Genomic DNA, 25204 nt, shown 5'->3' on the forward strand with positions numbered 1-25204 from the left:
CACAGAGAATAGGAAAAAAAGGTGATTTAGCAGTTTGCATGTGACATCATGTCCATCACTAGTTGACTTGTACGGCCAAGCATGTGCGCCGTCTAGTACGCACCCGCTCTCACTTGTCCATGACTACAAAGCTCTATGTATATAGAAAATCCACGGCAGCCCATGACGGTGCTTCTCACAGTCCTATCACCCTCTATTTTGCTCTCCAATTCGTCTCGTTGTCGTAATCATTGCTCGCTCAGGCCAGGACCTTGATATCACCGTCCTTGAGCTTGCCAGCATCTACGAGGCGCTTGACCTCACCACTCCATACGCCCTTGATCTCGTCAGCGACCTTGAGACCGTTGAGCTTGCCAGCGAGTTCAGCAATCTCATCAGGGTCGATCTTGGCCTGGATGGCGTCGACATCGTTGAGAACAGCGTCGATCTGGGCGGGAGAAGCATCGCCAGTAGCGAAGTAGTTGGCATCCTTGACGGAGCCCTTGAGCACACGCTTGTTCTTCTTGACAGCATTCTTGGCAGCCTCCTTGGCCTTCTTGGACGACTCACGGCCAGCCTTGGCAGCGGCCTCAGCCTCAGCAGCGGCCTTGGCCTCAGCCTCCTTCTTAGCGGCAGCCTCCTCGATAGCCTTCTTCTCAGCGGCCTCCTTGTCGAGACGCTTCTTGTTCTTGGCGGCGTTAGCCTCCTGTCGGAAGCGCTTGATACGCTCATCGCCAGCAGAGGCATCGTCGAGCAGCTTGCGGAGTCGGGCGTTGTCCTCGGCCTTCTTCTTCTTGCGGGAGTTGGTGTTCTTGCGCTCCATGTGGCGCTTCTGGTCACGGTTCTCGTTGTCATCGGGGACATCCTCGTCGAGGTACTCAAAGGAGCGCCAGCTGTCAAAGTTGTACCAGAAGTTGTAAAAGTCATCAACCTGTTCCTTAGTGGCATCGGCGCTGCCAAATGAGGGGACGGGGTGAGTCTTGGAGAAGCGGCCCTCAGCCTTGAAAACCTTGCTCCAGAGCTTGTAGTAGTCGCCCTTCTGAAGGGTCTTCTTGGTGGGGGGCTCGACATCAGCCTCCTCGTCGACGGAGTCGTACTGTCTGCGCTTGATAGGGTCGAGAAGAACGTCAGTGGCCTTCTGGATGCACTTGAAGAACTGGTCGTCGTCGACACGGCCCTGGGCGGCCTTCTTATCGGGGTGGTGCTTCAGGACCTTCTTGCGGTGGGCCTTCTTGATCTGGTCCTCAGTGGCCTTGTAGCGGTACTTGGAGAGGCCGAGGATCTTGTAGTGGTCCTGGGACTGGAGGATGGTATAGTGGTTAGCAACGGTGAAGGACCTGTGACAATAAGCGGAATATATGACGTACCTTCCAGTCCTTGGCCTCGCTCTGGAGCAGCATGGGGTCCTCAGGCTCGCTCACGTCGCTCTCGTCGCCATCCTCGACGTTCTTGGCGCTCTCCTGGGCCTGGATGCGGTCATCTTCGGAGAAGGTGCGCTTGTGGCGGGCTCGGCGGGCGTGGGCGAGGAAGTGAGGACCAACGGGCTCGATGCTGCGTTGGACAGCCTCGGAGAGCTGGCCGACGGCCTTGAAGTCTTTGTCTGCACTCCAGCCGCTGGGGAGAGCGGGCAGAGGCAGCATCACGGTCGCCACGGATGCCATGGTTGATGGTAGGTTTGTGTAGATTGGTGGTGGGATGTCAGAGGAGAGAAAAAAAAAAGCCCGATGGATTTTGAGCGATTCACTTTTTCCCCCTCCATAGACTGGATAAACAGGCAGTTTGGTGGGGGAGGGGTTGGCTAGCCCAGGACCATCCAAGTATTTTCTTAGTGGGCTACAGCGCTGTCATGGCCCATGGGTAGTGCTACAGTGAGATCTAGTCGATAAACTGCGCTATGAGCATTTTTGTGTAGCGCTGTGGCAAGGCTCTAATAAGGCAGCGGGCAGTGCGCCAATGCGCGGAAGAGTCCCGCTGGTCAATTCTTCAAGCCAATTGCACAGACAATCGCGACTATGACATGGGGCATCTTTTTTCCTCAGACCCATCCGATTATCCATCTCTAACATCAACGACAACGACAACGGCGCGCCTAGCCAACGACCACGACCACCCAGCCCAAACACACAACAAAGCAAACCCCGCATCCGAAGATAATACCCTCAATTGGCAAACATATTACTCGTCAACATGGCTATGGCTCTGTCCGCATACCGAAGCCTCATGCGATCGGCTAGGATCGCTTTCCAAGGTAATGCTCTCCTCAACGAATCTACGCACTCATTCGCATTCTCTCCGTCTCCTTTCCTGTCCCTTAAGAGGCAAGCCCCATTGGCGGCTTCCAGAATATATCCGCACTGAACGAACACAGCCTAACCGGATCCTTCAAACATACAGGTGACGCTCCCATCCTCGCCGCCGCTCAGGTCCAGATCCGCAACGAGTTCCGACAGAAGGCCTCCCTCGATCCCGCCGATGCCAGTGTTCCCGCCGCCATCCAGCACGCTGAACAGGTTGCCAAGGTTTTGCGCGAGAACGTCGTCCAGGGCAAAAAGATTGAGGAAGGTCAGGACAAGTACAGTACGTTACGACTTCGACAGGCTCGCCAACGGTCAATTGACTTGGGAACGACGTTGGCTGACATAAACAACGTTTAGAACTACGGATACATGAACATACTGAGAGGGGAGATAACGAGTCCATCAAGACAGCTGGCAGCGGCTCCGGAGGCTGCGGATGCAGGTAAAGAACCGGCGCCAATCTTGTATGAACGTGTGTAACATTGCTCTGTTATGATACCCGCTGAATAATGCCCAAATGATCATCATCACTCTACCTCCATGACTCAATGTTGTCTTTCATCCCCTGGTCTGGTTCCCCGAGTCCCTTTTCGCCGGTGAAGCCCGCCTATTCGTTTGACCCTCCTTTCCTCAACGCCCAAACACCAGAAGCATGCAATGCGCCAGTTCGAATACATACAGTTGACAACCACCTCACTCCCTTTAATTCCCAGAAAGACTGGCATAGTTGGGTTCGTCACCCGCTCCCGGGGGTGCTGCAATGACCGCTGGCTGGCTCTCCTGTCGACCACCAAGGCCTCCGGCGCCCCCCTCGATCGCCCGTGAGCCCTGGCCCTTGGATGCCGCTTGGCGCTGTCTAGCATCGTGGAGCATTTGGGCTCGTTGCTCCTTGTCCATGGTGCCGATCGCCTTGGGCACTCCCCACCGTATCCGCAACGGACATCCGGCGATAACGGCGCGGCCTTGACACGCCGCAGCCGCCTTCTCAGCCGCCTCCCTAGTTTCGTAGTTGACAAACGCGCAATGCGACATGTGGGAGCAAACCAAGCTCTTGATCTTGCCATGCGCCTTGAAGAATTCGCGGAGCTTGAACTCGGGCAGATCATCTTCAACACCTGTCACAAAGAGAGACATGATATTCTTGTCTTGCGGCGGCAGCCAGTCGCGTGGGCTAGGGGGCAGTTGAGCGGCACTTGGGAAGGCCTGTCGCGATTTACCACCGGCCCTAGCTCCAGCGGCGAGCGCCGCCTTCGTATCACGCGTCCGGATCGGGCCCGGTCCCCCCACTCCCGCTCCCACGACAGCCTTCCCGCCGGTCGCACTCTCAGCACCGTCCGCATCGACGGTCTTGCCCTTGCGGAAGTAGGGCTTGCTGTTGGCTAGGCGCCGCAGCAGCTCGCGCGCCTTCTCGTCCGTTTTGCCGTACTCCTCTGTCCCCACCTTTCCTTCCTCGATGAGCTTTTCGTTGTTTTGAGCAAAGTACTCTCGGTTGATGTCTGATTGTGGCCCCGGGGCGACCATCTTGAGCGCGGCATCGCGCACGACAATTGGGAGGCCGAACGAAAGATCGAGCATGCAACATTGGCAGCAGTTCTTGAGTCGCGCGCAAGTCAGGCAGACGTTGGTTCGCTTCTTGCGGCCGTGGGCGCGGTCGGCGCTCCAGCTGAAAACGGTGAAGGGTCTGGTGCACTACAAAAAGAATGTCAGTCAGTCGATAATTGCTATAGTAAGCGCGGAATCGGGTGGATGCCTTACCAGTTTACACTCAGCACCATAGTCCTCCTTGAGCATCTTCACATAGGGATTGTCAGGCAAGCATGTCTCGCAGACAGAAGGGAAATCAGTAGACTCCCATCCCGAGCGGTTGAGGTCTTGCTTGATCTGGGGCGGCATCGCGGGATTGTGGACTGATGGAGGTCGGCGCGGGTGGTATCGTGATGGGGCACCAGGGAACTTTTAGAGTCGCGGCGTGGGACTCTGAGAAATTCAGTCACCGCCCGCCACCGAGGCAAAGCGTCTTACATAATGCGCCAAGGGCCAAGCCACATACTACGGTACCTAGACCCTCGGGAAAAGGCTGGGTATAATCTTATCGATAAGTGCCGCAACTGGGGCGACACTACGTACTGTGGCAAGGAATTGCAAGGAAACGGCAGGGAAGAAGAAGGCAAGTGCAGACCCTGTTTACTCCGAGGAGCATGTGCTTGGAAACGAAAATTATAAGGAAAGACCCCAGATGTAAACCCTTTTTTTTTGGCTTTCCTTTTGGCTGCCGTGCTCTCATTCCGCGCCTCGACCTATGGAAGTCGGAATTCGCCTGCGCGACCACAAGAATATGTTCTCCACCGAGAAGGCAACACCAGAGATGCAAGACTGCAATTGCATCGCCGATATCCCTCCATCTTCAAGGACCGTTGCGACAGTGCGGAGGCTATCATTGGTTGGCATCGCACTCCCCGGCTTTTTTCGCAATCTTTCTCCTTTCTCAGGGAGCGTGCACACCTCGCTCCGCCGCCAGTGGCATCATAGTCTAGCCAGCCAAGTGCCGTCTTACTCCATACCGCTCAACCCCCAGCTCCTCCTTCTCGGCCGAACTGCACGGCAAGGCATGGTTCGATGAGATCAGGATGGAATGATTCTGGCCAATATAGCAATTGCAAAAGGGAAATCTACGTAGTATGTAAACCCGGGGCATCGCACCCACACCTCCAGATCGTCCCAAAAAAAAAAAGTGGTCGGCGATAGGGGTCGAGATGGGATCCGTCATTTCATTATCGAATATCTCCCTAGCGAAAGGAGAGGCGCTCGTTTGTAAGTTGGGCCGCCGCTCCTCTTGGCTCTCTTTCTCTTTTTCGTAACGCGACGCTTTCGTATTCGTATCTAACACTTCCCCCCCGATTTCCTCCTTGCGGGTGGGCACTCACCGCCCTGCAAAGGTACCTCGTCTACGGTACTACGCCAGCCGTAAACGCATGTACCTGCACCTGCCACGAAGCACAAGCTGCGGGGGGCCGAACAATTCAGAAGCTGCCCCCGAAACAGAGGCAACAAGCCATGGAGCTAGTCCGCTTGGGGAATAGCACCCGGGCCTTGGTCTCTCCCCGATTGAGATTGGATGCAGAGTGTCGTCCAGTCAGGGGAGGGCCCTGAAATTTGTTGGAAATGCCGTCGCTCCGTTACCCGTCGCCATTAAAACGGACGCCGCCTCCCTCTCCCAAGGCCATTGTCTCCCATTGCACTCGGTCCTGCTGCTCAATTTCTCTTCTCTCCCTCTCCACGTCCCCCTCGTTGGATCTTCTCGACCTGCTTCGTTTTCCCCGGCTGCTCTCCCCTTCTACAACCCTCCATCCACATTCAACATGGTTGCCTCATCCACTGCCTCCAACCTCGAGCGCGAGGATCACCAGCGCGATGCCGACTTCAACAAGGCCATGCACGGCACCTCCGCCCAGGCCCGCGGTGGAATCGCTGCCATGTTCAAGAAGGGTGGTTCTGCCAAGCAGGCTGCTGTCGACGAGTACTTCAAGCACTGGGACAACAAGCCCGCTGAGAATGAGACTGCTGAAGAGCGCGCTGTACGAATACGCCCATTTACCCCTCTCTCCTTTTTCTCCGAGACGATTGATGGCAGCATCTAACATCAACTTCTAGGCCCGAACTGCCGAGTATGCGACCTTGACGAGACAGTGAGTTGCCCTCGATGCTTTCCCGTTGCCAATTGATTTATTTTCTGCCCCTTTGGCCGGCCGCCTCTTCTTTGCACATTTGGTGTGGGGTTCGTCGCTAACTGGTCCACCACAGCTATTACAACCTCGCGACCGACCTTTACGAGTACGGCTGGGGCCAATCCTTCCACTTCTGCCGATTCTCTCTGGGCGAGCCCTTCTACCAGGCCATTGCCCGTCATGAGCACTACCTTGCCCACAGCATCGGCATCAAGGAGGGCATGAAGGTTCTTGATGTCGGCTGCGGTGTTGGCGGTCCCGCCCGGGAGATCGCCAAGTTCACTGGCGCCCACATCACTGGCCTCAACAACAACGACTACCAGATTCAGCGAGCCACCCACTACGCTGCTAAGGAGGGTCTGTCGAACCAGCTGGCGTTCGTCAAGGGTGACTTCATGGTGAGTTGAGCGTTTATCGCCTAGTCCAGATTTTAACTGAGTTCCCAACTAACCCCTAATCCAGCAAATGTCATTCCCCGACAACTCCTTCGATGCTGTTTACGCCATTGAGGCCACTGTCCATGCCCCTACCCTGAAGGGCATCTACAGCGAGATCTTCCGTGTTCTCAAGCCCGGTGGTGTGTTTGGCGTTTACGAGTGGTTGATGACTGATGAGTACGATAACGACAACCTTCGCCACCGAGAGATCCGTCTGGGTATCGAGCAGGGCGATGGTATCTCCAACATGTGCAAGGTTTCTGAGGGTCTGGATGCGATCCGTGATTCGGGCTTTGACATGCTCCACCACGAGGATCTTGCGATCCGCCCCGACCCTCTCCCCTGGTACTGGCCTCTGTCTGGCGAGCTGCGATACATCCAGTCAATGGGAGACATCTTCACTATTGTGCGGATGACGACTTGGGGTCGAACGATTGCGCACGGTTTGGCCGGTGTCTTGGAGACACTGAGGCTGGCTCCCGCGGGAACCAAGAAGACTGCCGACAGCCTCGCTCTGGCTGCCGACTGCCTGGTTGCTGGTGGACGGGACAACCTGTTCACTCCCATGTACCTCATGGTCGCCCGCAAGCCCGAGGCGTAAAGGCCTGAAATGACTGCGGAGTAGAGAATGGAGGGGGAGGAAGGAAAACAGAGTCAGCGGAATGACATATGGCAGGAGCTCCTGGAAACCGGAATCATGCGAGAGAGGTGGCTACTCCACGAATATAATTGTAATCTACTTGGCTGGGTAGACATCGGGACACTGGCGCAGCGAGGGTCCTCATGACTTTAGATGTATATATATTGGAGCGTCGTCGCCTGCAAAGAGTTTTTCAAGCAACCTAAGACACAAAAGTGCGTCATGAAGTATGCTGAGATGTGGTAGGATAATCTTGTCCGAGACTGGCATCTATAAGTGGTCCTAATGAACCTCAGTTGTATCTAATGCCTAAGCACTTATAGGCTAAAAATCGGACAACCATAACACGCCGCCTCTTCCAATGCTGTAGACGGAGCGATTTTTTGCTATCGTGAGTGTTGAGTCGGGCGGGATTTTTAGTTAGTCAGCGCCTTTTCCCTTAATGGATGTGTAGTGTGTGTGATTAAGCGTGGTGGGGAGCCAGGAGAAGCTCTCTCGGTCGGGTCGGAGTCTTCTTTCTCCGTCAACGCCTGGAGGGTCATTGACGCTCGACCGAAGCCAATGCGCCTTGAGGATTCGATTCGATCAGAGACGACACTTGTAAGACTGGCTATTGCTGTCTCTTTATCTTTATGGCATATTGCTCGCGGGTCCAAATCCGTTCACCGGTGGCCGTTGTTGGTGGGGAAATGTCCCGTCACGCCCCCCAATATTCCCCCCAACAGACTGGTTGAATGGGTCACCTCTGTAACTACTGTACAAAGTGCAGCGTGTTCGACGCGTGCCAGTGTGGGTGGTCCCCTGGTCGTGATTAGCGGGCTTTTCGCGCCTGGCACCCCCAAACGGGCCCCAAGATGAGGCACTTCAGGGCACCAACAGGACACCCACAGGGAGCATCTGGGAGCCCACGAGTAAGTGGTCCAGGGCGGGGGGCAGAGGCATAAAGCTGCACCGGGCGCTGAGCCGCTAGCGGAGGTTTGCTCGGTGTCTCTTTCTCCCAGGTACCTGGTCCTCAAGCGGACTCCGGCAGTGCAGCGATGTACCTCGCGACGGGATGATACGTACCGACGAGCCCCAAAAAAAAAAGCTGGCTGGAGAGCATCTCTTACCTCAACTCGGTGAAATTCCCTCTCAACCTGTCGAGCGTCTCCGTCTCTACCCATCTCCATCCTCTCTTTTCCTCCCTCTCCCGCCTTCGCCCGTTGCCATTCCCACGTCCACCTTTGACGACGCCCGGGAAGAAGCTCTGCGCACCTTCTGCCCCTTGTCCCAATCTCCCTCCTCCCCTCCGTATCCGCCCCCTACCGCCTCAATTGGCCGCCGCTTCAACCTCAACAGCTCACCTCACCACCATCACCATGTCCCGCCTTCTCCGGCCCGCAGCTCGCCTAGCTGCCTCGACCCGAGCCTTCGCTAAGGTACCCGCTGCTCCCTCCTTCGCCCAGCGCGCCGTCATCCGTCCCGTCGTCTTCGGTTCCTTCCAAACCCGCTCCTACGCCGATAACGCCTCCGGTGTCAAGGAGTACACCGTCCGAGATGCCCTCAACGAGGCCCTTGCCGAGGAGCTCGAGGCCAACGACAAGGTCTTCATCCTTGGCGAGGAGGTCGCTCAGTACAATGGTGCCTACAAGGTTACCAAGGGTCTTCTCGACCGCTTCGGTGAGAAGCGTGTCATTGACACTCCCATCACCGAGAGCGGTTTCACTGGTCTGGCCGTTGGTGCTGCTCTCAGTGGCCTCCACCCCGTCGTAAGTCCTCACCTATTCACGCTGCTTTCTTGCGCCGCTCCCGTTCTCGTCTGACCAAGTTTGCGCCTGCCTTCTAGTGCGAGTTCATGACCTTCAACTTCGCCATGCAATCGATCGATCAGGTTATCAACTCGGCCGCCAAGACCCTCTACATGTCCGGTGGTATCCAGCCCTGCAACATCACCTTCCGTGGCCCCAACGGCTTCGCCGCTGGTGTCGGTGCCCAGCACTCCCAGGACTACTCCGCCTGGTACGGAAGCATTCCCGGTCTCAAGGTCGTCTCCCCCTGGAGCGCCGAGGATGCCAAAGGTCTTCTCAAGGCCGCCATCCGCGACCCCAACCCCGTTGTCGTCCTCGAGAACGAGCTGTTGTACGGCCAGTCCTTCCCTATGTCTGAGGCTGCCCAGAAGAGCGACTTCGTCATCCCCTTCGGCAAGGCCAAGATTGAGCGCTCCGGCAAGGATTTGACTGTTGTCACTCTGTCCCGCTGCGTCGGCCAGTCCCTGATCGCCGCCGAGAACCTGAAGAAGAAGTACGGCGTCGACATCGAGGTCATCAACCTGCGATCCATCAAGCCCCTCGACCTCGAGACCATCGTCCAGTCCATCAAGAAGACCCACCGTCTCCTCGTCGTTGAGTCCGGCTTCCCCGCCTACGGTGTCAGCTCTGAGATCCTCGCCCTGAGCATGGAGTACGCCTTCGACTACCTTGATGCCCCCGCCCAGCGAGTCACTGGTGCTGAGGTCCCTACCCCCTACGCCCAGGGACTTGAGGAGATGAGCTTCCCCACTGAGCAGCTGATTGAGGACTACGCTGCCAAGCTGCTACGATTGTAAGGGGCCCATGGGAACCGGACAGAGGGTTGATGCGTCCGCTGGCTCGTTCGTTTCTCGGGCGACCGTGCTCATGCGCCGCGGGTAGCAGAGGGTAGCATGCGATGCCCATCGCGCTTCCTGGTTGGACTTCCGGATGAAACAGGGCTACATTCAGACTAGGCGTACCTGGTCAACGCTTTGTGATAGACGTGCGGAAGGGAAGTGAATTGTAATTGTATTCCGTGTTGCCATGTATACAGTCAGGCCTCGGCGCCCGTCTTTATTAATGATCTATCTACCTATCCGCATATTCCGGTGGTTCTGCGTTGCGGAGCATAGTGACAATTTGTATTCTCCTGCATATACGCGTTGAACGGACGTTGGAATTCAACGAGCGGGTGTTGAATTGAATTGACAGGCATGAACATGTATCATATCCTAACTAGCCTTATCCACTCATCAAAGAGGAAGATGTCAAAGTATAACTAAAATGGCTTCTGAACCTGAAATCTGCCAATCGATCAAATCTAAACCTACTTATCCTGCCGCCCAATTGTAGTGCAACTAAATGGCTTTCGATTGCTTCGGTATAGGGTAGGGTGGGAGCGCAATTTTTGGCGCATAAGTATGTGCCACACGTCACAGTTAGACCTACCATAATGTCCATGGTGGGGCACACCTCAGCCTGCCGCCTTCAACACAGGTTACGCTGCCCATCCACCTACACAAGTCAAACTCGCCTGGCCCTTCTTGTCGCACAAACTCGCGGGCATGGTTGGAATAGACGATATCCTCCTAGAGGAGTCGCAGGGCGGCAAGCGCCTTGAGACCAACCGACAACCCCAAACCCAGGATCCCACGGAGCTTAAGCGTCGTCTGGAGGACCTGTTGCTCTCTCCTTCACCTGAGTTCTCACCAGAATGGCTCAACCGGCTTCAGCAACGTTGGGACTTCGAGGCAGACTACACGTCGCTTTTCAAGCTAGCCCCCCCGCATACTCGGACTTTGACAAGGTTCCAACGACATGGCCTAGAGGGCAGGGTGACAGGCTACAAGAACGTCACGGTCCCGGCGAACAGCGCCACGGCCAAGAACTCAACTAGCTTACTGCGGAAGCCCGCAAACCGGGCTGATTTTGTGAGAGGCGCTGCAGGTTTCTTTCCCTTTGCTCCTGGTGGACTCGATGGCATCGAAGCTACGGCAGCCTTCGAGGATCAGATTCACTCAGGCGGGGCTGGTGTCGAGACGAGCGGAACAGGCAACAAGCTGGAAAGGGTGATCCAACTGGGCAACGAGGGAGGATTACTCGAGGTTGCACCCGGTATGAGCAGGGGCATCGATTTCACCAAGAAGACAACCACTGTCGACCAAGAAGACGCCAACGCTATTAAGCAGGTGCTCGAGGAGGATCCAGAGGATGCCAAAGCGGAGGATATAGGCGAAGAGGAACCCCGCGACGATGGATCGCCCGACCACGCAGATGATGACCCAGAAGAGGAGAATGATGATATCGATGACATCCTGCCTGTCGAATTCCCCGCTTTGGAGCCCCATGGTGTCCTGGCTGCTTCGAGCGCGAGAAAAGCTGGCCGCGAATGGGCGCATATGGTGGACATCAATCACGACATGTCCAACTTCAGAGACCTCGTACCCGACATGGCCAAGGACTGGCCCTTTGAGCTCGACACTTTCCAGAAGGAGGCAGTCTACCACCTTGAGAATGGCGACTCCGTCTTCGTGGCGGCGCACACCTCGGCTGGCAAAACCGTGGTGGCAGAGTATGCCATTGCCCTGGCAGCCAAGCACATGACCAAGGCCATCTATACATCGCCTATCAAGGCTCTGAGCAACCAGAAGTTCCGCGATTTCCGACAGACTTTCGACGAGGTTGGCATCCTGACTGGTGATGTCCAGATCAACCCCGAGGCCAGCTGCTTGATCATGACGACGGAGATCCTGCGCAGTATGCTCTACCGTGGAGCCGACGTGATTAGAGATGTAGAGTTTGTGATCTTTGACGAAGTCCACTACGTCAATGACCTCGAGCGAGGTGTTGTGTGGGAGGAGGTCATCATCATGTTGCCAGAGCATGTCTCACTCATCCTTCTGTCCGCTACAGTCCCCAACACCTACGAGTTCGCCTCATGGGTTGGAAGAACAAAGCAAAAGGACATTTACGTCATTTCAACCCCAAAGAGACCTGTGCCACTGGAACACTATCTCTGGGCTGGAAAGAACATTCACAAGATTGTGGATTCAGAAAAGAAATTCATCGAGAAGGGATGGAAGGACGCACATCAGGCAATGCAAGGCAAGGACAAACAGAAGCCCGCGGAGACAACTATCGCCACCCGTGGAGGCAACCCCCGGGGTGGACAGCGGGGTGGCGCTCAGCGAGGAGGAAACCAGAGAGGCGGCCAACGCGGAGGCGGACAGCGAGGAGGCGGACAACAACAAAGAGGCCGTGGAGGGCCGCCTCGAGCCAGCCACAACCCTGGCCATATGGGTCGCGGCGGTCGTCCTGGCGGATTCTCATCGGCGGCGCAAGACAAGAACCTTTGGGTCCATCTCGTCCAGTTCCTCCGGAAGAATAGCCTTCTCCCGGCCTGCATCTTTGTCTTCTCGAAAAAGCGATGTGAGGAGAATGCCGATGCCCTCAGCAATCAGGACTTCTGCACTGCATCTGAGAAAAGCCACATCCACATGATTATTGAGAAGTCGGTTGCGCGACTGAAGCCCGAAGACAGGGACCTTCCCCAGATTGTCAGGCTGAGGGAACTCTTGGGTCGGGGCATTGCTGTGCATCACGGTGGCCTCTTGCCTATTGTGAAAGAGTTAGTCGAGATCTTGTTCGCTCAGACGCTGGTCAAGGTGCTGTTCGCCACGGAGACTTTTGCCATGGGTCTCAACCTCCCTACTCGAACTGTAGTCTTCTCTGGATACCGAAAGCATGACGGTCATTCATTCCGAAACCTCTTGCCGGGCGAGTACACACAGATGGCTGGTCGAGCTGGCCGACGTGGCTTGGACCCGGTTGGATCAGTCATTATTGTGCCTCCCGGAAGTTCTGATGATGCCCCACCAGTTGCTGACCTCCGCAACATGATACTGGGAGAGCCTTCGAAACTTCGGTCGCAGTTCAGGTTGACATACAACATGATTCTGAACCTGCTCAGAGTCGAGGCGTTGAAGATTGAGGAAATGATTAAGCGCAGCTTCTCAGAACACGCAACGCAGCAACTGCTGCCGGAACATGAGAAGGACGTCAAGTTAGCCCAAGCAGATTTGGCAAAAGTCAAGCGAGACTCGTGCAGCACTTGCGATGTTGCCATGGACGAATGTCACCAGGCGGCTCAAGACTACAAGAAGCTTACGACAGATCTGTACAAAGGTCTATTGATGATCCCCATCGGACGACGAATGTTCTCTCAACATCGCTTGATTGTATTCAACTGGGAAGGCGTCCGCTCTGTGGGTATTCTTTTGTCCGATGGCCTTAGCACCAAAGGGTCAACGGAGGATCCGACTCTCCACATTTGTGCTATCAAATCCCTTCGAGAACGCCGCGATGCTACCGATCAACTGCCGTTCATCCCCTCTATGAGGAAATACCTCCACCAACTCCCCAAGGCTAAGAAGCGGGTGCAGACCAAGACTCTGCACGTCCCTCTGAGTGACGTCGAATGCTTGACTAAATGGGTCTCCAAGGGCATCATCCCAGAACTCTTCAATGGCGGAGATGGCTATCATCAAGCCAAGGATCGGCTTCATGAAATCTGCAGCTCATGGGATGATAGAATGGATGAGGCAGACTTGAGCCGGATCAAGCAGCTGCAGCTTCAAGAAATGGTTGAGCAGAGAATCGAGCTGGTCAAGACGATTTCTAACTCGCCCGCTATCAAGTGTCCCGAGTTCTTGAAGCATGTAAGTGTACCCCTTTCCCTTATGTCCAGGTTTTTTGGTCTAATTGTGTAGTTTGCCATGTGCCATGACGAGTGGCTCATCAAGGAGCACATTTCCCAGCTGAAGCAGTCCCTATCGGACCAGAACCTTCAGCTGCTGCCAGACTACGAGCAGCGTGTCCAGGTGTTGAAGGAACTAGGCTTCATTGACGACGCAACACGGATTCAGTTAAAGGGCAAGGTCGCCTGTGAGGTGCACTCTGGCGATGAATTGGTCCTCACCGAGCTTATTCTCGACAATGTCCTCGCCGACTATGAACCTGCCGAAATCGCGGCCCTCCTGTCGGCGTTTGTGTTCCAGGAGAAAACGGACATGGAGCCTGCTTTGACTGGCAACCTAGAGCGGGGCCGCGATACTATCGTCGCCATCTCAGAGAAGGTTAATGACGTCCAGACGAGACTGCAGGTCATTCAGTCGGCAGATGACTCCAACGACTTTGTCTCTCGGCCGCGATTCGGCCTCATGGAAGTTGTTTACGAGTGGGCAAGGGGGATGAGCTTTAAGAACATTACAGGGCTAACGGATGTGCTGGAGGGTACGATTGTGCGAACAATCACCCGCCTGGACGAGACTTGCCGCGAGGTCAAGAATGCGGCAAGAATCGTGGGTGACCCAGAACTGTACCAGAAGATGCAGCAAGCACAGGAGATGATCAAGCGGGATATTACAGCCGTGGCGAGTCTTTACATGTAATAAGACAGGTTGTCGAGTTCAACACAGGATACAGCCGGTCTGCAGAAGACCCAGGCTCCATGAAGAGATGACGAAATAAAAAGGGGAAATGTACGGTAAAAGCTGAGGGGAAAAGGGAACGACAAGTTCGATATGCGGCGTACGATGCCGGCAATGATTTGTTTAATTCACTCTCAACAATAAAAATAGACTTGCCTGTGTCTCCTTCCAAACCCCTCCAACGCCATGTCCCGTGTCCAAGAAATATATCAACCGTTTAAGCTCTGAGCGCAATCCATGACATCGCCAAACACTCCTCTAGCCAAGCGCGTAATTGTGCCCTCCTCCGTCTAGGCTCGTAGAGCGCGCAACCTCTGCTGCAGTTTATCCTCCTCCTCGGCGGTGGGCTCAGCGGAGGCCTGGGGGTCGACGGTGGAGGGCGCAGCCTGGCGCAGCTGCTGGTCGAACTCGAGGCCAGCGTCGTCAGCCAGCTTGCCAAGCAGCTCGTGGACAGCGTCCTCGCCAACCTGAACGGAGGTGGACTGACTGATGGCATCCTGGTAGATGCCATTGGACATGGCGTATTCCTCGTTTTGCTGCTTAAACTGCTCGAGGGTGACAAGGGTCTGGATATCGCGCTCGTCAGTCTGGCCGCTTCTCTCTTCAAGCCAGGATTAAAGGCAGGGGAACATACCTTCTCGGGATTGGCACTCTTCTGGGCGATGTTCATGGTTCGAGACGACGAAGCCATCATGTGCGTCATGCGGTTCATAGCGTTGTTGGCCTGGATCTGGGCGGCGGATAGCTCAGCCATGTCGGCCATCTGGTCCATCTGCTGGGCGAGAGCCTGTTTGGAGAGGAGCACCTTGGCCTTCTGGTAGGCCTTCTGGGTCTCGCCCTTCTTGAGGAGTTCCTGGATCTGCTTCTTGAGAATGGGGTCCTGCTTCGAGGCCTTTTGGGCTTCGCGGCGGGCCTGCTTGGCCTGGAAGCGGGCCTGGAACTCGACCTGCATGTCGCGGGCTTGCTGACGGTTCGACATGGTGGCGGCGACGGGAGGAGCGGCGGGTGTCTTGGGCGAGCGACGGCGATGCAAATGCGGGTGCGGATTCGAATGTGAATGGAGTCGTCGTGGTCGTCCTAGGTTTGGAGGCGGCAGTCAATGTCATGTGAGTAGGATGATGACCTTTTGGGCAGGCAGCTAGAGGGGAGGGGCGCCATTCTTGGCGGGGCCATGGTCTGGGGGCATGACGCAGGGTGGCGCAGGCCAACGGAAAAAAGTCGAGGCAGTGCACCGCCACCACTCCCGAAGAATCTTTTAGTGTGAGATGGGAGAATGATCTCTGAATGTGATGTGACGTTGTGTTGCTTGATTAAGCTTACTAGAGAAAAACCCTTTCGAGGGTGCTCAATACGTTTATTGCAAGTCTATTACCAGAGATTTCGCCACATCTGGGGACTTTTTGCAGGCAAGTAGTCTAAGTGCTTCTAGATACTTTGATATTAGAATCGTAACGCACTGAGGTTATAGTCTATTGCCAAACCACATCTTGCACATACGACCATAGCTCTTAGAAAATACGGGATCCCGTCCGCTCTCCCTTAGTCAAGCTGAGAAGCGGCGAATTAGTACTCGGGTCGGTGACGACCGGGGAATCCTCGCTGTTGTATGTTTTTTTTTTGCCCTGTGGGCATGTTGTTTTTTTAACAAAAATTACTCTCCTCTTTGCACGTCCAGGTGGTATTGTGCATCTAGGGTGTCAGACGGAGACATGCACTACCGGTAAGAGCAGTGATCATTCCTCTTTGCCGTACGGTATTGCGACATGGGGTATGTCATTGGTCTATGGTGGTAAATTGAGGGAGAGTTGCTGTTCAAATACATGCGAATAATCCTTGTGCTAATGCCATGCGTAGCTCAAAATCAAGATTCGTTTATATGATACGGACAGTGTTTTCCCATGTCGGAATTCGGTGTCTCTTTAAACTATATGATATTTCTCGCCGATACGGTGTCTGGCTCTCGGGAGCTGATGTGATATGCACCGCCTTAGGCATATCACGCCTCATGGTAGGTTCTACAGCTACCTTCTAAGTCTCCCGATTTATCATTCATCATCCATTTAATCAGGAACGATGGTAGGCCTGATTCACACTCTCTCAGTATATTTATGCGACAAGTCATGCTACGGAGCTTTGAGGGGAGGGACGTTGCCGGAAAGAGTCTGTCGGCCTCTGCAATGCCCATCAGCGCCTTCTAAACAGAGAGGGAAGACGACATGCAAAAAAATCAAGACCAAGGACCGAGCGTGGATCGAACACGCGACCTAGGGATCTGCAATCCCTCGCTGATGCGTTTGTTAGCATTGGTTGATTGCTACGTGAGACATCCAGCAACATACCTCTACCACTGAGCTATCTGTCCGGGACGTTGAATCACTGAGTGGTTCAACTCATACATCAGCTAGTCTGTGTTCCAAGGGCGGGGTCGTACATTGGGCTGCTGAGAGCCCCGCTGTTTAGTCAGACCGTACCAAGTAGGGCCTCTGCGTAGCGAGGCAGCGAGTAATCATGCAGGTGCTCACCTAGCTAAAGATAATATGGTTGGACCTGCTTGTTGATGTCTGCTTACTTCCTGATATCGTAGCTCTAGCCAATGCCACACGTAATTGTGGTAGGCAATAATTGTTGGGAGACACGTAGGCAAGAAGTCGTGTAGTAAAGCTACCCAATACACTATGCCTTTCTCACTGCTACGTAGGGCAATATTGCACTTGAGATTCGTAGTCGAGCTCATTTTGTTGGTTGTCAAATACTGGCAGCCAGCCGGGCAATTTACTGATCCAGGACTGGTTTTCCCGGTCCATTTATACATTTACGTACCCTTCCTCTGCCAATAGAGATCGTTGATGTTAATTCCCAAAATAGTAGTTTGTAGGCGCTGGGTCCCGGGTAGTTAGGCCGGCCACGGCGTTTCACGCATCATACTGTAGCCAACGTCAGACTGCACAATATTACACAAGATTGCAAGCTTAAGAGCGTAAGACGTTATATTTCAGTTCACCTACAAAGAAGAATGACAGAGGCAACGAGTCCAAGACCAATGGAACCACACAGGAAAAATGCTGGTACCCAGACATAACTTTGCCGCAGAATATTGACGACAGTGACTGGTTTAAGTCCTCCTACAAATCACACCACCACAAACCGAATACCAGCTCTAGTTTCCAGTTACGCTAACTTGAGTCCAGGGGCGCTTTCAGTCAACATCAACTAACAGAAGCCACCTAAAACGACGACTGCTATGACCGCGACCACTACACGGCAATCATGGCAACTATGACCAGCTTCAAGATGAACATCGAATAATTCCTTAATCAATTGAGTGTGGGGAAGGCGAACCACCACATCCAGGTCACAACCTTTTAGAGATTGCAGCAACAACAGACGCCTACTGGGTGCCGCAGGAATACCACTCACCACCGAGTGCGTTACTGTCTCCTTTTTGGTACCTTGCCTGGGTTCCGTTGCTCCCCAAATGTATTTGTCCGGGTGGCCCTCTTTCTGTCTGTCTTGAGATGCTGTCATGTCGGAGCCTGTTCATTTGCCGTTCGAATTGCTGAATATGGAAGCCCACTCTGGTAATTTCGCTCGAGTATAGAAGGCTACCTCTCCCGGTCTACGATCAAGGTGCGGTTGACGCCGACGGAATATCTGGTGCCGCGTGAGTGTAAGGGCTCATCACTACGCTATCACGGTACCAGAGGGTATAGTTATGGTGAACTAGATGTAATCCTACGAGGGACCGAGTATGCTCTGCTAGGCGCTCTAAAGCCATGCGTTATTCTACACGCGGCTCTGGCAGTGTTTTGTGGACGGGGAGCGCGTATTTCCTCTGCGGTCGGATCTGCGAGGGATTATGGGGATAGTGAGTGCAAAGAATTCCTGGTTCTGGGTTTGAGGACTCGAAGGCAAAAGTATCGTGAATGGGACCGTGGTATTCGCCATGAGTATGTTTCGGGTCTCGAGTTTTCGGGCGACGGCTTTGTCCTCGGTGCTCTACTAATGTGAGTTTGTGTATTCATTGGGCGACACGATCAAAGTTTGGAGTTGAGATGGGACAAGGTGCGCCGATGGCCGGAATTTCATGGATCCTCCAAGACCAGTCAGGGGAGATTGCGCATAGGGCCGACACCGGTGGTCTGAAATGTCAAACTGAACGAGTCCTCCCAGAACCCAAGAAGTCGGTGTAGTTTGTAACTTTGTTTGCTGCAGCTATAGTAAATGGGTAGACTATTGGATGAACCATTAGGCTGGCCGGGGACCATCATGGTGACTTTTGGCAAGGAACAAAGTCTATTGGTTGACGGAGGCGTGGATGGGAATTTACGATGGAATGGAATGGTCCAGATAACAATCCCATTCTTGAGAGTGGGTCGTTCACCTGGCCGTGCATTTGGGGTTGCAGGCTGACCAACACGCGGCAGTGTAGGTCAATTGAATCCTTTGCTGCGGATGATGCGCTTCCAACGTGCAAGTGCTCGTCCCAACACAACCAACGGTCTTGACATACATTCTTGTGTTGGTTCTGAAACCTGACAATTCATCAGTCTCACCGACCTGAGCCACCTCCTCGGATAGATTGCTGAGATTCCCGCCCCGTTTCTGTCTGGCGGGAATGGTCTGACAAGGGCCATGGCGCGAAAGCTAAGAAATGGGCCCGGGCTGGTTCCCGGATGGACACAGACTTACCCTAGTGCAGCATTCTATCGGCGGGGATGCGATCCGACAATGCAGGAGGTCGCAATGGGGATTGATGATGGGACGAAGGCCCGGCCCCAATTGAACCGGAGGTTGAGGGTTGGCGGGCTGCTGGACTGAGTGGCTGGCTGGAAGGCTGCCCACATCTCCGGGGGGCTTTTGAAAGGTGCCAAGGGATTACGGAATACGGGGCCATCTCTGTATCATCAATTACCTACAGAATCTGGTCTGGGCAGAGACAGTGGGACGGACGGATAAGGGAGGCGGTGCGAAATCCACTGCAAGACGAAGCAAGCCCTGGCCGGTATCTGCGAAGCTGAGTACGCCGGTCGACCAGATGGAATGTAATGAGCAAAGGGATGAGACTTGGATCGGCATGTCTCTCATTGAGGCCAACAATTGTCATGAAGTTTGCAGATCACAACAAGGCACCATTGGATAAAGTGAGAAAAGGGCGGGCCGAGACCGGTACTTTGAGAGTACGCTGACGGCGGTGGAGGAGGCGGTGGAGGCGGAGGGCGGAGGGCGGAGACGGCTGGATTGCTGCAGTTGTGCACCGATAATCATCCTCATAATGCACCAGGGATGCACCACAGATGCACCAACACGCACCAAAAGTGGTGCACAAAAGCAACCTAACCAATGCAATGCCCCAGCCTCGATGCGTGCTCAACAAGGTACACACGCAAGTCCTCCAATGTCAGCCCCCACCCAAAGTGATCCACGCATCCCTCGCCTCCGTCGGAAACACGTATGTACTGTACATGGTCCACACGAGCCCAAAATAAAAAGGGGACATTCCAAAAAAAGGGGTGGCGGAGGGAGGCAGCCCCGGTTGGCTCCAATTGGAAACACGAGGCCGCGCGAGAGGGAGGCTGAGACGGGAGTCAGAATTGCCGGGCCCTTCCTGGGATCGTATCTGATCTCGTACGGTCGGCGGTCTCTCTAACAATATCTCCCTGACGGCGGCAGCGATGCACGTGTCAGAGGTACGCGTTCGTTTTAGAACACGAGGCCCATCTACTGATGCTGTATCCGTATAGGACTCTGTAACTATCGGGCTTCATCTGTCCGTTTCCTTTTTGGGTTGAGTGCGAGATGGATATCCCCCTTCTCGAAGCACCCTGAGGCAACTTGAAGTAAACGCGCAAGCCGCCTTGCTTTCTGCTCACATGCCTGAGCAGCACCAGAGTTTGACCGTCTCTTCGTTCACACAGTCTAGAGCCCCAGCGGCAGCCCACCGCTCACTCTTAGACAACGATGATGACTCCCTGCATATTGTGGAGGCCTAGATTTGGTCAGGTCGGTGGCACTGGTGGGGTTAGTTGCTTGGTACAAAGTACTCTCCGGAGAGAAGAGTTGCCAGCGCCAGTCTGCCGTGAGCGCTATCATGTTGTCGGTACCTCCCTATTCTGGACACTGTGCCATGGGCCCCCGTGGTGCCCCCTGATTGGCTGCGGGTCTGGCCTGGCCGGGGGAGTTGGAAGCTCCTTCCAATCCTTCTCTGGTCTTCTATGCTCCTCCTACCAACCTCCATGCTACCCAGTGGAACGGAAGGTGCGGAGGCGAATCTCGTCATGGTCCAGGTGGACACGAACCACAGGTAGAAGGTACCACTACCTTCCTTGGCCTCGTTCGGAACGCTGGTGCCTGCCATAATTAGCAGGTAAGGTGACGGTCTACGAAGGCAGGCGATAAACACCTTCATTCAGGTGGCTGTTGGACACGGCACGGGCAAAAGAAATCAAAGTGCAGCTTACCACGCACTTCGGCGCTTACTATTGTACTGCCTCTGGACAAAGCATCTACGTGTCGCAGCGTAAGACCAGTAATGTCCGGGCAGGCTGTAGTCCGATGCCCAAGTCACCCATTCTTCCGTGCTTTGAGTTTTGTTTGAGACTCCGTACCGTTAGGACTGTCTTTGCCTTCGCTTGAATTACAGTTTCGTCGCATTAGTTTCCCCATCCAGCACGAAGATATGCGCCGACAATCATCAGCCTCATATCCTTTGCGCCCCGGGCAAATCAATCAACTCTGTCCGACATCCACCAATCGACCAACAAGCTCGCACACAGCCTCTATGGTAAACCTCCTTCGATCCTCCCGCCCAAACCGATCGAAGGAACGAGAAGGTCCGTGGGACGGATTCCAGTGCGAATCTCGCCCCAGCCTGTCTTGACCCTATGTCTCAATCTCCCTCCCAGCTGCCAGTCGGATGCCAGCCCCGAGCCCCCTTTTGGAACTTCGAACGGTTGTGGGGAACCCTCCTCGCACGGCCTGGGGCAGATCGCTCTGCTGCTGCGTGGGCGGAGGCGAAAACTATGAATGGCAGAGTCGTAGACCCGTAGATGCAGGCGGACAGTGACCGTCCATTGCGTCCAGTGCGTCGTCCGGCGCTCAGGGCCGTCGCTGTCAGTGTGTCCACCAATGGAACGCCACCGGAGGCCACTCAGCTCAGCCCTCCCCCCTGCAGTGAGCCACAACGCCCTGAAGCTCCAGCGGCCTGCGGGCTCCCGTGGGTCGATGTACCGGTGGCCCCTAAACTTAGCCCCTCGAGCCATGGTGCCCACTAAATGCGCGGGCGCTCGATACGTACCTCCCCGGTACCCAGCACGGCGAGGTACGTACCCACATCAGGGGCGCACAGGGGTGTCTCCCCCTGAACTTAGGCCTCAGGCAGCAATATTCACCTCTCCAAACTCTCAACGTGTCCTCAAGATAAAGAGGCCTGGCCGCACCACCGTTGTGACGACTCCAAGCTCTAAGCCCCTCAAGGACCATCCCCTCAACGAATGGTCGTCCTCCACTCCCGCGACTGAGAACACCTGTCCTCTTCCCATCTCGTTGCCTTCACCTGACTCATCCATCCTGGCCAGGCTGACTCACGCCTGCCGTTTGATGGTGGATCCATTGTTGCCTGCGCCAGTTTGTACATGATGCAGTGGATGTATATCTGCCACTGAGAGCACCGGCCTCACCTCGCAGAATACCGCCCCTCAAGACGCTATCGCCAAACTACTACAACCGACACAGTCAAAGACAAGTAACATGGCGTTCCAACAGACCTCTCCCATGGTCAAGTTTGAAAACTCGCCGGCCGAGTCGTTCATCTCCACTCCCGGCGAGAACTACACATCTCTCTTCGCCGCGGCCACTCCCTCCGCTACCAACACAATGAACCCTATGGAGATGATGACCCCCAAGTCCTTTTCCGAGGACAAGCCCAGCGAGGCCTCCCTCGACAACCTCGACAATCTCGACAACGTCACAGATTCCGAGGACTCCCCCGCTCCCTCTGGGGACAAGAAGAGCGCTAAGAAGCGCAAGTCGTGGGGCCAGGTTCTGCCTGAGCCCAAGACGAACCTCCCTCCCAGGTATGCATATGCAATGCACCCACTCTCTCAATGCACCCGTCTAACTCCTCGAAGGAAACGAGCCAAGACCGAAGACGAGAAGGAGCAGCGTCGTGTCGAGCGTGTTCTCCGAAACCGCCGCGCCGCTCAGTCTTCTCGCGAACGTAAGAGGCTAGAGGTTGAGGCCCTCGAGAAGCGGAACAAGGAGCTTGAGTCCATGCTCATCAACGCCCAGAAGGCGAACTTGATGCTGGTCGAAGAGCTCAACCGCTTCCGAAGATCCTCCGGCGTCGTCACTCGTTCCTCATCTCCCCTAGACTCCCTCCGGGATAACCCAGTCACACTGTCCCAGGAGCTTTTCAGCTCCCAAGATGGACACAAGGCTAACGCCGACTCATCAACCCCCCTCATGGATGATATTCTTATTTCTAACGCCACCGTCAACCCCGCCTCGCTCTCTCCCGAGCTTGGCCCCGTAGACGACTCATCTGAAGAAGCTCCCGAGCAGTCCTCGATGGAGGCGCAGACCAGCGAGCTGACTTCGGCTACCTCCCCCGACTTGACACAACGTCCTGCTGAGATGTTGTGCGACCTGCAGTGTCAAACGTCGGCGGAGATGCCCAAGTCGTTCCTGGTCTCGCAAACCTCGATGCCGCCAGCCTTGGCCTGGCTGTTGCAGCTTCGGATGATGTTGCTTTCAGCCTCGGCGATTCTTTCAGCATGTCAACGGCCCTTGACACAGATCGCTATGTCCTCGAAAGCGGGCTTCTCTCTTCTCCCAACTCCTCCATTATTGACGACGATTATCTGGTTGGTGACTCTGCCACCGGCTTTACGCATCAGTCCGACTTCGATCTCTTCGACATCAACGACTTCCTCATCGACGAAGCAAACCCTGGCGCTTCAGACTTTATGGCAGCGAGCGACTTCGCCGCTGCGGACCACGAACTCGACTTCAAGGTCCACGACCCTGAGACTCAAGTCTCTTCGGAAAATCCTATCCAGCAGCCCCAGCCTGGCGCGTCCGCTCTCGGATGCGACGCTGGTGGCATTGCGGTTGGTGTCTGAAGGACGCGAAGATCGGGTCGGGAACTTGCAGCGCGAGTCCAGTGGGACGCGCGGTGATGATTGCGAGTTGACACGATGTTTGAGCGGCATCGCCTTGCCGTCGAAGGATGTTCTATTAACCCTCCTGTGGGCCCTAAAGGTCGAGGAGCGGAGGATCCGACGGAGAAGCGGCGTAGTTCTCGACCCAGAGACTCGCTCCCAGCAACAACCAGCCCATAATTATAAGTTAGAGGTAGTAGGGGATAAACGGAAGATGGCAGATGTCGACAGCAGCAAACAGAAGCGCTGTCGCCTGGCATGAAATGTAACCATGACAATTGGACTAAGGAGCATTGGCGTCACAACGGAATTATATCTTATGTCCTCGGGTGGGACAGGAACCAAGGGCTGGGAACTGTACAACTTAGTAAATCCATGCGAATTAAAGCATGTTGATCTTGATTCAAAGAATATTTTCACGCAAACTACCCTGTCTGTGACATGCGCGCCTATTCTATAGTCGTGATAGTGAACACCTAATTTGTAAGAGTGGCAACACGCAAGACTTTTCTACTAACGCCAAACGCCACGCATGTATGTATGGTACACGATCCTTTCTTTAGTTGATTACCATAGTCCTTCCATCTCTTGTAGAGCAGCCTCGTCATCGTCGAAATCGTTGCTCATATTTTCTCCACTGCTCCTCGTCTCTGGCGCAGCTTGCCGTGGTTGGTCTTGTCCTTCGGCTTCAGCCATCAGTGCATCCAAATCATCCTCGTCTGGCTCTAGCCCCGCCGGCTTCGCATTCCTTGCTCGATCTTGGCCCTCGGCTTCGGCAATCAAGGCCTCCATGTCGTCTTCTTCAGGTTGATCGTTAAGGATAGGGACTATTGGCCGAGAAGCCCGTGGGGTTGCATCATAGAGATCGTCATCATCGGGGATATCGGGATCTCTCGCTGGTGTTTTCGGCCTTTGCGTTGCTGCGGCTGCTGCGGTACCTCGGTCAGAGTCTCCGAGACCTGCAATGAGGCCCGTGGCGTCATCATCCTCGTCTTGCTCCCTGTCCTCTGCGTCCTTGGGCTTCCCTTCGTTGATGAAGTCGTTTCGTGCGATCATGATTCGCTTTTTGTGTCCTGCCTTCTCCACCATACCGAGGGCGTCGAGGAACTTGGCCTTGGGGAAGAGGTCATCCAGCCAAAGTTGGTAGAAGGATAGCAAGCGACCGGCGTCGGAAAACTGAAATGTGAATGTTAGTTCGCTAGCCTGTACTTCCGGTGGGTGACTGCACATACTTCGTGGCCCTTGCCCTTGATCTTGAGGTCGCGGGCCCTGGTCCTTAACTTGGGGATGCCATTTTCGCTGAGCAACCTGTTCGCAAATGTTGTCAGCAAACGTTCAGCGTTCGCGTGTATAGACAAGTAATTACCTCTCCTCGTCAAGCTTGACGTTGGGGACTCGTGCTCGCTTCTGCACAGAGACCTCCTTGTCAATTCCAAGGCCAGACTCGGGCTCCTTTCGTTTCTTCGTAGATGCGGTTGGGGGTGGTGACCCGAAAGGATCGTCGGAGAAGTTGTCGGCGTCGTAATTGTCTAGGTCATCATGTCTTTCCGCGGCTGCGAGGCCTGAGCTGAGTGCGGAAGGCATTGCTGGTATCGTAGTTGTTGGCAATGTGTTAGTACTTCAAATGGACGTTCTGGCGCTGCTCTTTCGACACTTGAGTGTCCCGCAGTATCTCGCTAGACGCGCCTGCGCGATGGCGGACGCGTCGTG

At 54.8% G+C, this 25204-nt stretch overlaps 10 protein-coding genes and 1 non-coding gene across 11 annotated transcripts; 5 read left to right on the plus strand and 6 right to left on the minus strand.

The window, feature by feature from the left end:
• Window positions 1-19: 19 nt before the first annotated feature.
• On the minus strand, window positions 20-1852 carry BGZ61DRAFT_507240 (DnaJ domain-containing protein). The gene is made up of 2 exons (XM_046251900.1): window positions 1347-1852; window positions 20-1279 (listed from the first exon to the last, which is right to left on the minus strand). Exons 1-2 carry the CDS (start codon window positions 1638-1640, stop codon window positions 239-241), a joined length of 1335 nt encoding a protein of 444 aa, XP_046102986.1. The 5' UTR covers window positions 1641-1852; the 3' UTR covers window positions 20-238.
• Window positions 1853-2172: 320 nt separating this feature from the next.
• BGZ61DRAFT_355598 (uncharacterized protein) lies at window positions 2173-2722 on the plus strand (the record flags this gene model as incomplete). Its single annotated transcript, XM_046240716.1, has 3 exons — window positions 2173-2227; window positions 2374-2556; window positions 2634-2722. 3 exons carry the CDS (start codon window positions 2173-2175, stop codon window positions 2720-2722), a joined length of 327 nt encoding a protein of 108 aa, XP_046102987.1.
• Window positions 2723-2978: 256 nt separating this feature from the next.
• On the minus strand, window positions 2979-4169 carry BGZ61DRAFT_534113 (uncharacterized protein; the record flags this gene model as incomplete). The annotated part of the gene is made up of 2 exons (XM_046254096.1): window positions 2979-3965; window positions 4032-4169. The coding sequence occupies 2 exons, from the start codon at window positions 4167-4169 to the stop codon at window positions 2979-2981; spliced, it is 1125 nt and encodes a 374-aa protein (XP_046102988.1).
• A 1466-nt stretch (window positions 4170-5635) lies between these two features.
• On the plus strand, window positions 5636-7039 carry BGZ61DRAFT_355305 (S-adenosyl-L-methionine-dependent methyltransferase; the record flags this gene model as incomplete). Its single annotated transcript, XM_046240694.1, has 4 exons — window positions 5636-5851; window positions 5928-5962; window positions 6078-6399; window positions 6464-7039. The coding sequence occupies 4 exons, from the start codon at window positions 5636-5638 to the stop codon at window positions 7037-7039; spliced, it is 1149 nt and encodes a 382-aa protein (XP_046102989.1).
• A 338-nt stretch (window positions 7040-7377) lies between these two features.
• Window positions 7378-8342, minus strand: BGZ61DRAFT_54210 (uncharacterized protein). The gene has a single exon (XM_046255138.1). The coding sequence runs from the start codon at window positions 8245-8247 to the stop codon at window positions 7741-7743; it is 507 nt and encodes a 168-aa protein (XP_046102990.1). The 5' UTR covers window positions 8248-8342; the 3' UTR covers window positions 7378-7740.
• Window positions 8343-8436: 94 nt separating this feature from the next.
• BGZ61DRAFT_534115 (thiamine diphosphate-binding protein) lies at window positions 8437-9662 on the plus strand (the record flags this gene model as incomplete). The annotated part of the gene is made up of 2 exons (XM_046254097.1): window positions 8437-8826; window positions 8904-9662. The coding sequence occupies 2 exons, from the start codon at window positions 8437-8439 to the stop codon at window positions 9660-9662; spliced, it is 1149 nt and encodes a 382-aa protein (XP_046102991.1).
• Window positions 9663-10412: 750 nt separating this feature from the next.
• BGZ61DRAFT_355101 (NUC185 domain-containing protein) lies at window positions 10413-14297 on the plus strand (the record flags this gene model as incomplete). The annotated part of the gene is made up of 2 exons (XM_046240683.1): window positions 10413-13565; window positions 13617-14297. The coding sequence occupies 2 exons, from the start codon at window positions 10413-10415 to the stop codon at window positions 14295-14297; spliced, it is 3834 nt and encodes a 1277-aa protein (XP_046102992.1).
• Window positions 14298-14626: 329 nt separating this feature from the next.
• Window positions 14627-15315, minus strand: BGZ61DRAFT_495231 (uncharacterized protein; the record flags this gene model as incomplete). Its single annotated transcript, XM_046250847.1, has 2 exons — window positions 14627-14902; window positions 14971-15315. 2 exons carry the CDS (start codon window positions 15313-15315, stop codon window positions 14627-14629), a joined length of 621 nt encoding a protein of 206 aa, XP_046102993.1.
• Window positions 15316-16572: 1257 nt separating this feature from the next.
• Window positions 16573-16698, minus strand: BGZ61DRAFT_t131. Its single transcript has one exon. It is a non-coding gene; the product is annotated as a tRNA-Gln (tRNA).
• Window positions 16699-21783: 5085 nt separating this feature from the next.
• Window positions 21784-23880, plus strand: BGZ61DRAFT_454748 (transcriptional activator HAC1). Its single transcript, XM_046246267.1, has 3 exons — window positions 21784-22408; window positions 22463-22958; window positions 22979-23880. Exons 1-3 carry the CDS (start codon window positions 22083-22085, stop codon window positions 23453-23455), a joined length of 1299 nt encoding a protein of 432 aa, XP_046102994.1. The 5' UTR covers window positions 21784-22082; the 3' UTR covers window positions 23456-23880.
• BGZ61DRAFT_423292 (replication fork protection component Swi3-domain-containing protein) lies at window positions 23881-25193 on the minus strand. The gene is made up of 3 exons (XM_046243558.1): window positions 24861-25193; window positions 24727-24802; window positions 23881-24670 (listed from the first exon to the last, which is right to left on the minus strand). Exons 1-3 carry the CDS (start codon window positions 25076-25078, stop codon window positions 24062-24064), a joined length of 903 nt encoding a protein of 300 aa, XP_046102995.1. The 5' UTR covers window positions 25079-25193; the 3' UTR covers window positions 23881-24061.
• Between the last annotated feature and the right edge of the window lie 11 nt (window positions 25194-25204).

Source organism: Ilyonectria robusta (genome assembly GCF_021365365.1).
Source record: "Ilyonectria robusta strain PMI_751 chromosome Unknown BGZ61scaffold_13, whole genome shotgun sequence".
Lineage (NCBI taxonomy): Eukaryota > Fungi > Ascomycota > Sordariomycetes > Hypocreales > Nectriaceae > Ilyonectria > Ilyonectria robusta.

What these genes read in the sequence shown, in the direction of transcription:
- BGZ61DRAFT_54210 (XM_046255138.1), bottom strand. Translation starts at nt 8,247, where the DNA reads ATGGAGATGGGTAGAGACGGAGACGCTCGACAGGTTGAGAGGGAATTT.
- BGZ61DRAFT_423292 (XM_046243558.1), bottom strand. Translation starts at nt 25,078, where the DNA reads ATGCCTTCCGCACTCAGCTCAGGCCTCGCAGCCGCGGAAAGACATGAT. An exon ending in GTCAAGCTTGACGAGGAGAG is followed by an intron (nt 24,803 to 24,860) that starts GTAATTACTTGT and finishes ATTTGCGAACAG; the next exon opens with GTTGCTCAGCGAAAATGGCA. An exon ending in TCAAGGGCAAGGGCCACGAA is followed by an intron (nt 24,671 to 24,726) that starts GTATGTGCAGTC and finishes TTCACATTTCAG; the next exon opens with TTTTCCGACGCCGGTCGCTT.
- BGZ61DRAFT_507240 (XM_046251900.1), bottom strand. Translation starts at nt 1,640, where the DNA reads ATGGCATCCGTGGCGACCGTGATGCTGCCTCTGCCCGCTCTCCCCAGC. An exon ending in GCGAGGCCAAGGACTGGAAG is followed by an intron (nt 1,280 to 1,346) that starts GTACGTCATATA and finishes ACCATCCTCCAG; the next exon opens with TCCCAGGACCACTACAAGAT.
- BGZ61DRAFT_454748 (XM_046246267.1), top strand. Translation starts at nt 22,083, where the DNA reads ATGGCGTTCCAACAGACCTCTCCCATGGTCAAGTTTGAAAACTCGCCG. An exon ending in AAGACGAACCTCCCTCCCAG is followed by an intron (nt 22,409 to 22,462) that starts GTATGCATATGC and finishes AACTCCTCGAAG; the next exon opens with GAAACGAGCCAAGACCGAAG.